General features: G+C 50.0%; 1 protein-coding gene across 1 annotated transcript in view; it reads right to left on the minus strand.

Annotated features, from left to right (window-relative positions):
• The window catches only part of tmem115 (transmembrane protein 115), a 50,402-nt gene extending 45,521 nt beyond the window's left edge, over positions 1–4,881 (minus strand). Inside the window, exon 1 of the mRNA XM_072472007.1 lies at positions 3,649–4,881. Coding sequence (XP_072328108.1) covers positions 3,649–4,502 — 854 coding nt within the window. The 5' untranslated portion in view covers positions 4,503–4,881. The remainder of the gene's footprint in view (positions 1–3,648) is intronic.
• Between the last annotated feature and the right edge of the window lie 4,448 nt (positions 4,882–9,329).

Here is a 9,329-nt window from a genome sequence, read left to right on the forward strand (position 1 = left end):
ACCGAGACATCTGACACCTGGCCTGGTTTGTTGCCAAGCACCAAGTCCAATATAGCCTCCCCTCTCTTCAGCCTATCTACACATTGAGTCAGGAATCCTTCCTGATACACACCTGACAAAATCTGCTCCATCCAAACTATTTGCACTAAGGAGGTTCCAGTCATTAGGGAAGTTGAAGTCACCCATGACAACAACTCTGTTACTTCTGCACTTTTCCAAGATCTGCCACCCAATCTGTTCCTCTATCTCTGCTGCTATTGGGGGGGGGGGTCGATAGAAAACTCCCAATATAAAGTGACTGCTCCTTTCTTGTTTCTGACTTCCACCCATACTTACTCAGTAGACAAACCTTCCTCAACTACCTCTTTTTCTGCAGCTGTGGTGCACTCCCTAATTAACAGTGCCACTCTCCCTCCTCTTTTACTTCCATCCCTATTCTTCTGAAAACATCTAAACCCGGAACATCGAACAACCATTCCTGCCCCTGTGAAATCCATGTCTCCGTAATGGCCACAACATCGTAGTTCCAAGCACTGATCCATGCTCAAAGTTCATCTCCCTTATTCCTGACACTCCTTGCATTGAAACAGACACACTTTAACCCATTCCACTGAGTGCAACTTTGCCCTATCAACTGTCTATCCTTCCTCACAGACTTGCTGCATACCACAGCTACCCTATCCTCTGATCCATAGCTCTGGTTCACATCCCCTGCCAGACTAGTTTAAACCCTCCCAAAGAGCTCTAGCAAACCTCCCACCCAGGATATTGGTGCCCCTCCAATTTAGGTGCAATCCGTCCTTCATGTACAGGTCCCACCTTCCCCAGAAGATATCCCAATGATCCACATATCTGAAGCCTTCCTTCCTGCACCAGCCCTGTAACCACATATTCAGCTGCACTCGCTCTCTGTTCCTTGCCTCACTTGCACGTGGCACCGGTAGCAATCCTGAGATCACTACTCGGCTTGTCCTGCTCTTTAGCTTCCAACCTAACTCCCTAAAATCACTTTTTAGATCCTCATCCATTTTCTTAGCCATATCGTTGGTGTCTATGTGCACCACAACTTCTGGTTGCTCCCCCTCGCCCTTAAGAATCCTGTAGACTCGATCGGAGACATCCCTGGCCCTGGCACCCGGGAGGCAACATACCTTCCAGGAGTCTCGCTCGCGACCACAGAATCTCCTATCCATTCCCCTAACCATCGAGTCTCCCATCACTATTGCTTTTCTATTCTCCCCCCTTCCCTTCTGAGCCACAGAGCCAGACTCAGTGCCAGAGACCTCGACACTAGGGCCTGCCCCCCGGCGACGAGGGATCCCTGCACTGACTGCCCGTTCGTTTTCCTTCCCCTGACTGTAACCCAGCTATTCTTGTCCTGTACCTTGGGGGGTGGCTACCTCCCTGGAACTCTTCTCTATCACCCCCTCTGCCTCTTGGATGATCCGAAGTTCATCCAGCTCCAGTTCCCCAACGCGGTCTTGGAGGTGCTGGAGTTGGGTGCACTTTCCGCAGTTATAGTCAACGGGGACACCGGTGGTATCCCTCACCACCCACATCCTACAGGAGGAGCTTGCAACTTCCCTCGCCTCCATCCCTTCTGATCTGAATTCACAAAGAGATTTAAAGGGGGAAAAAAAAAGATTAAACACCGGTAAAATTCCATCTGCCAGTACATTTGCTATGATACAACAACTTACATTTATGTAAAACATTTAATGTTATAAAACCTTCCAAGTCACTTCACAGGAGATTTATAAATCAAAAAGTGGCATCAAGCCTCATAAGGAGATATTGGATCAGGTAACCAAAAGCTTGTTCAAACAACAGATTTTAAGTGACTTAAAGGAAGGCGAGGTGGAGACATTTATGGAGAGAATTGCAGAACTGAAGGTATGGCCACCAACAATACGACGGTTAAAACCGGAGATGCTCAAGAAGCCAGAATTAGATGAGGGCAGATAACTCGAGAGAGTCGTGGGGCTTGAGGAGACGTGAGGAGCAAGTCCATGGAGGGCTTTGAAAACAAAGATGAGAATTTTAAAATTAAAACTTTGCTTAGTTGGATGTAAATGTAGGTCAGCGAGCAGAGGCATTTGCAACAAGGAAGGATACAGGCAGCCGAGATTTAGGTGACCTAATTTGTGGAAGCACAATGTGAGAGGCTGGTCAATAGTGTGCTAGAAAGGTCAGGTCTAGAGGTAACAAAGGCATGGATTAGGGTTTCAGCAACAAATGAACTGGGGAAAGTCGGGCAATGTTATGGAGGTAGAAATAGTGACATTGGTGATGGTGAGAATGAGGTTTAAATTCATCTGGGGTCAAATATGAACAATTTGATTCAGCCTCTGGCAGGTACCAGGGAAATGGATGGAGTTGAAAGTTGGTGGATGTAGTATGTGCCAGAATCCAAAGACAATGGCTTCTATCTTCACAATATTTAACTGGAAAAACTTCGACTCACCCAGTACTGGGTGTTTGACAAGCAATCTGATCATTTAGTGAAGGTGGAGGAGTTAAAAGAGGTGGTAGTGAGGTAGAACTGGTTGTCAGCAGTGTACATACATGTGAGAACATTGTGTTTTCAGATGATCTCACCAAGAGATAGAGCGTAGATAAGAAACAGGAGGGGGGTGCATATACATCATATCTGCTACATCAAGAAAAATCCTTTCAAAAATTCAGTTCAATTATTTTGTCACTTAGATAGCTAATAAATTAATCTTTCACCTCACTTTCAACTAATCTCAGATTTACCAACTCTTTAGTATTCTTCCCCTTTGTAAATGCAGCCAAGACCTGTCCTGAACAATATTCACACACGTACATGTAATGATCCCTGGATAAGTACAGAAAGACTGGCCAATCAGTTTACTCTGACTTGGGACTTGTTGTTGCTGCCTTTGTGGATCCGATTGGCTAAGAAAGCTCAAGGTTAGAACCTGGGTCTATATGACTCAACTCAGACAGCTACTGATTAATCATTCTGCTCGTTCTCTCCCTGCCCCCAATGCATTCAGGCACCTGCATACTTTAATTTTGACCTTCCAATAAAATCACTTTGTCCCAGAATAAAGCAGCTCAGTTTGCATGTAATTGCATTTTTCCTCTCATACAAAGGGCTTTGTTGGTGGGATTGCATGTAATTGCATTTTTCCCCTCTCATACAAACAAAGGGCTGCTAAAAGCTTTGTAACTGGTTATTGGATAGGCGCATGGAGCACACCAGAATGACAGGGAGTGGGATCGCTTGATCTTGGTTTCGGACAATGGTCGGCACAACATCGAGGGCCGAAGGGCCTGTTCTGTGCTGTACTGTTCCATGTTCAATCCAAGGCCTCCCCAACCTGAAGCGAGAATTTTACAATATCATTTTAAACTTGCAAAGATTTAGCATAATGGCTTCCGTTGCATTTCAACATAAGGCAGCACAGACACTAGGTCATCTCCTTCTCAAAGACAATGTGTAACCCACATATAATAATGGAATTTAAATTGCATCGTAGAGATTTATGAATATTGCAACTCTTGCATTTTAAGCATTGTTTGGCCAGATTGTGCAACACAATTGCCTTGTTAATACATTTTGAAGGTCCAAAATTTCCCAATATCATTTTTCTAATTGGAAAGAAATGTTGCTCTAAGTACCTTCTCCGTTCTGCATCCTGTGGGTCAGTGCCAGGTAGGCTTATTGTAATGGATGACGGTGCCCCAACATCATATCTCTTGACGGCCTTCTTACATATTCTGATTTTCACCAGCACGCTGTAGATCACATTGGCCACCATGGAGACAGGTGGCTGCAGGATCTCAGGAAAGAAGGTGGCAAATGCGAAGTGGTCAGACATGTCCCCTCGGCCACGGCTATGTTTTTGGTAGAAACGAAGATAAACCCAGCTGGACAGGAGTCCAAACCCGTACGATGTCAGCAGAGAGCTACTGAGAAGCATGGTCAACCGTAGGACACCAATAATAGCCAACAGCACCATCGGGACATCTTTCATTTGCACCTGTGGCACCTTTATTACCACCGTGTCACCCATGGTCTGCTTCAAAGCCACCAACATCCCACCAACAAAGCCCCACATGCCATGGATACGCACAGTGAACAAATAATCCAAGTTGAAAGTTGCCACATAGGTCAGGAGGTAAGAAAGTCCTCCAAGGATTCCCACCGACACATTGAGGACTGTGAAGAAGATGAGGAGCTCCAGGGCTCCCCAGAGAGGTTCCAGGAGCCGTCCAGCCAACACCACCGCCCCCAGACCGACAGCAACATCCCAGATGTGATTCTCCACCACGGCGTGAGTCAGCAGCGTCCACACCCAGAAATTGGGCGGGAAGAGGTATCCGGGAGTGACCCCCAGGCCGTGTACCGTGTCCAGGAGGAAGGAGAGGCAGTAAAGACTCAGCACCGTCCCGCACACCGATTTCACCACCACACTGGTGCTGGCCGCAGCCGCCAGGAAATGCTGCCTGGCCACCGGCAAGTACCTGCTCATGGCGGCGCCTGGGGCCTAGGCCCGGCCTCAGCGGCAAGCGCACACCCGGTTCGGCAAAGACATGGGCTGTACGGCTGGCCCTCAGCCCCTGCGGCCCGCTGCAGCCCGGCTCCAGGAGGCGAGGCCGGGGATACTAGGCCTTTCCCTGGCTGAGCCGTCTTGTCACTCAATCAAAATAAAGCCGCTTCGCCGGGGCCATGCGTAGTCTCCTGCTCCTTAAAACGGCGCGCTTTGGTCCTAATGCCGAGACCGGGATCGCGTTCGTGCCTCCGAGCAGCTCAGAACCAGAGCCCAGCGGCCTTCACATAGCCGCCCTGTGCCCCGCACTGACATCATCAATAGAGCGCCGACTTCTGCCCCTCACTGACATCCTGGCCTCTGCGCCGCACTAACACCATCAGCAGAACGCCCTCTGCCCCACACTGACATCATCAACGGAGCGCCCGCATTGACATCTTCAACGGATCGCCCACACTGACATCATCAACGGAGCGCCCGCCCTCCCTCTGCGTCGGACTGACATCTTCATCGGAGCGCAGACCCTTCTATTGCCCCGCACTGGCATCATCAACAGAGCGCCCGCCTTCACTGACACCATCAGCAGAACGCTCTTCCGCCCTCTGCCCCGCACTGACATCTTCAACAAAGCGCTCATCTGCTCGCGCACCATTGCCCCATATTGACATCATCAGCAGAGCGCCTCTGCCCCGCACTGACATCATCAGCAGAGCGCCATTCTGCTGATTCTCTGAACCATCAGTGCTGATAGAACCCGAGATAGAATATAGAACATAGAAAAATACAGCACAGAACAGGCCCTTCGTCCCACGATGTTGTGCCGAACCTTTGTCCTAATATTGTCCTTGTGGAGACTCAGTGTGTACCAGTGTAATTCAATTGTTTAATGGAAAGAGTCAAATAAATCACTGAGGACTACTCAGCTCCCTCCCACTCGGACATGTTGATTGATTGATTTATTGTCACATGTACCAAAGTACAGTGAAATGTATTTTTCTGCATCCAAGGGAACGTACACAGTAGGTACATGGACAAAAAGAATAATAAACCGAGAACGTTGACAAATAGTGATTTGTCAATGCGAATGTCAATGTTAGTGAGGAAGAAGGGCCAAACAAAGCAAATACATGAGCAAGAGCAGCATAGGGTGCCGTGAATAGTGTTCTTACAGGGAACAGATCAGTCCAAGGTGTGGTGTTGGGTGTTCTGACACACAGATGAGCCAACACGGTTGTATATGGTACAACGCTATTTTATTCAAACTTACTATGTACAGTTTTGTCTTTGCACTCTGCACGTGGGGGTTCCCTGCTTGTGATGTTGTAACAGCTCTTCCCTGTTTCTTTGTCCCCAGACCTACTGACCACCAGGTGTCGTGCTCGTGCTTTTTATGTGGTTGGTGTTCTTGTCTGTGATTGGTTGTGGTGTTGTGTGCTCTGATTTGCCTGTTGGTGTGTCCATCATGATGTGTGTGTTTGAATATCATGACATCCCCCCCTTTTTACAAAGATATGTGCCTACGTGGTAATAAATATGATCGTGTCGTGAGTGCATCTAAGAGTGTGTGTGTGTCGTGTGCAGCATGTGCACATGACGGAACTATGTACCTGGGGCGATGTCGGGTGCGTCACATGAACCAAGTTGTACCATAACATAACATAAATGCGAACGAGAGAAGAAGAAAAAAAAACTTGAACAGTTGTCCAGTCAGACGACATCTGGAACGATAAACAACAACAGGTTATTATGTAAAATTGTGCAACTTGTTAAACATATGAACGGTATTATAAGTCCAGTCTAATGGGCTTGCGACGAGTTCGGGTTGACCGCCTCAAGGGTGGATCAAGAACCACCGGCTGCTGTGCAGGCATGGCCATGGGTGGCGATGGAAAGGGCGTGATGTGCGGCAGCTCCACAAAGTCATCCTCGGAAGCCTGTTGAGGATCTGGCGTGTGCGTACTGTGTGGCTGTGAGCGTGGAAGTCGGCGAAGGGCGCGCCGATTGCGGCGACGCACTGAACCATCCGGCATGCGAACCAGGAACGAGCGGGGAGCCACTTGTCGGAGGACTTCGGCCGGTGCTGACCAGCCACCATACGGTTGATGGACGCGTACTTTGTCTCCGGAGGACAGGGGGGGCAGGTCCGTCGCTCGTGTGTCGTACCGACTTTTCTGGCGATCACGCTGCATTTGCATGTTCCGAAGAACCGTCTCATGGTCTGTTGTTGGTGCCAGGATGGAAGGTACCGTCGTCCTGAGGGAGCGACCCATTAGTAGCTGCGCTGGCGAGAGACCCGTGGATAGCGGGGCCGATCGATAGGCCAGCAAGGCAAGGTTAAAGTCCGATCCGGCAGCAGCCGCCTTGCACAGGAGCCGCTTGGCTATGTGGACACCCTTTTCAGCCTTCCCGTTCGATTGTGGATGTAGAGGGCTGGATGTCACATGAGTGAAACCATATGCTGCGGCAAAGGACGACCATTCACGGCTGGCGAAGCAGGGTCCATTGTCTGACATGACAGTCCTTGGAATGCCATAGCGAGCAAATGTTTCCTTGCAGGCCCCAATGACTGCGGACGACGTCAGATCATGGAGAGGCATGACTTCCGGGTAGTTTGAGAAGTAGTCTATAATAACGATGTAATCTCTGCCGAGCGCGTGAAATAGGTCAACACCCACCTTCGCCCAGGGGGACGTCACCATCTCGTGTGGTAGAAGTGTTTCCGGAGGTTGCGCCGGCTGAAACCTCTGACAGGTTGTGCAGTTGAGCACCATGTTGGCTATGTCTTCATTAATACCCGGCCAATATACCGCCTCCCGGGCCCTTCGTCTGCATTTTTCGACGCCCAAGTGGCCTTCGTGTAGTTGATGAAGAATCATCTGGCGCACGCTGTGCGGAATAACGATCCTGTCTGATTTCATAAGGACCCCGTCTATGTTGGTAAGATCATCTCGCACATTATAAAACTGGGGGCACTGCCCTTTGAGCCAACCTTCCGTCATGTGGCGCATCACTCGCTGCAGAAGGGGGTCAGTCGCCGTCTCTGCGCGTATGTGGGCCAGACTAGGATCATCAGCTGGCAGATTTGCTGCTGTCAGAGTTACGTGTGCCTCAATTTGACGCACAAACCCCTCCGCATCTGGTGGTGTGCTCACTGCTCGGGAAAGAGTGTCCGCCACGATGAGATCCTTCCCCGGAGTGCAGATCAGTTCGAAATCGTACCTCCTGAGTTTAAGTAAGATGCGCTGGAGGCGAGGAGTCATGTCGTTCAGGTCTTTGTTAATGATGTTGACCAGGGGGCGTGGTCAGTTTCGACCGTAAATCGTGGCAGGCCATACACATAGTCGTGGAACTTGTCCAGTCCAGTTAACAAGCCCAGGCATTCTTTTTCGATTTGCGCGTAGCGCTGTTCGGTAGGGGTCATGGCTCATGAGGCATATGCAACCGGGGCCCATGACGATGTGCTGTCTTTTTGCAGGAGTACCGCTCCAATACCAGATTGGCTGGCGTCTGTTGAGATCTTTGTAGGGCGAGTCGTGTCAAAGAAGGCCAGCACTGGTGCCGTGACCAGTTTGTGCTTGAGCTCCTCCCATTCCCGCTGATGCGATTGGTGCCAGTTGAATTCTGTCGATTTTTTTTACGAGATGGCGCATATTTGTTGTATGAGAAGCCAGGTTGGGAATGAACTTCCCAAGGAAGTTGACCATGCCCAGGAATCTTAGGACAGCCTTCTTGTCAGCCGGTCGTGGCATGGCTGTGATGGCGCTAACCTTGTCTGCATCAGGACGGACCCCTGACCTTGAGATGTGGTCCCCGAGGAATTTCAGCTCCGTCTGGCCGAAGGCACACTTCGCACGGTTGAGACGCAGGCCATTTTGTCGTATGCGGGTGAAGACACGTCGTAGACGATGCATGTGTTCCTGCGGAGTGGTGGACCAAATGATGATATCGTCCACATATACACGTACCCCTTCGATGCCTTCCATCATCTGCTCCATAATGCGGTGGAAAACTTCAGATGCTGAAATGATGCCGAATGGCATCCAGTTGTAGCAGAATCTGCCAAAAGGGGTGTTGAATGTGCATAGTCTTCGGCTGGCCGGGTCCAGTTGGATCTGCCAAAATCCTTTGGACGCATCCAATTTGGTGAATATTTTGGCTCGCGCCATCTCGCTGGTGAGGTCCTCTCGTTTCGGGATGGGATAGTGTTCCCGCATGATGTTGTTATTCAGATCTTTAGGATCTATACATATACGGAGCTCGCCAGAGGGCTTCTTTACACAGACCATGGAGCTGACCCATGGCGTGGGCTCCGTGACCCTGGATAGGACCCCTTGGTCCTGAAGAACCTGCAGTTGTACCTTGAGGCGGTCTTTGATTGGCGCAGGAACCCTGCAAGGTGCGTGAACGACAGGGATGGTGTCCGGTCTGAGTCGAATCTTGTACGTGTATGGCAATGTCCCCATGCCTTCAAAAACCTCCTGGTTGTGAGCAAGGAGGGAATGGAGATTTGCGTGGAACTCAGCATCCGGGAAGTCGGATATCTCATCTGGAGAGAGAGACATAATGCGCTGTACCAGGTGAAGGACCTTACACGCCTGTGCGCCCAGTAACGAGTCCTTTGATGAGCCGACAACTTCGAAGGGGAGTGTGGCCGTGTGCATCTTGTGAGTTACCTGTAGCTGGCAAGATCCTATGGACGGGATGACGTTCCCGTTATAGTCAACCATCTTGAGCCGGGATGGCGTGATGGGTGGTTTGACCTTCATGGCCTGGACTGCAGAATATGCAATCAGGTTGGCGGATGCGCCG

Source organism: Scyliorhinus torazame, chromosome 13, assembly GCF_047496885.1.
Source record: "Scyliorhinus torazame isolate Kashiwa2021f chromosome 13, sScyTor2.1, whole genome shotgun sequence".
Lineage (NCBI taxonomy): Eukaryota > Metazoa > Chordata > Chondrichthyes > Carcharhiniformes > Scyliorhinidae > Scyliorhinus > Scyliorhinus torazame.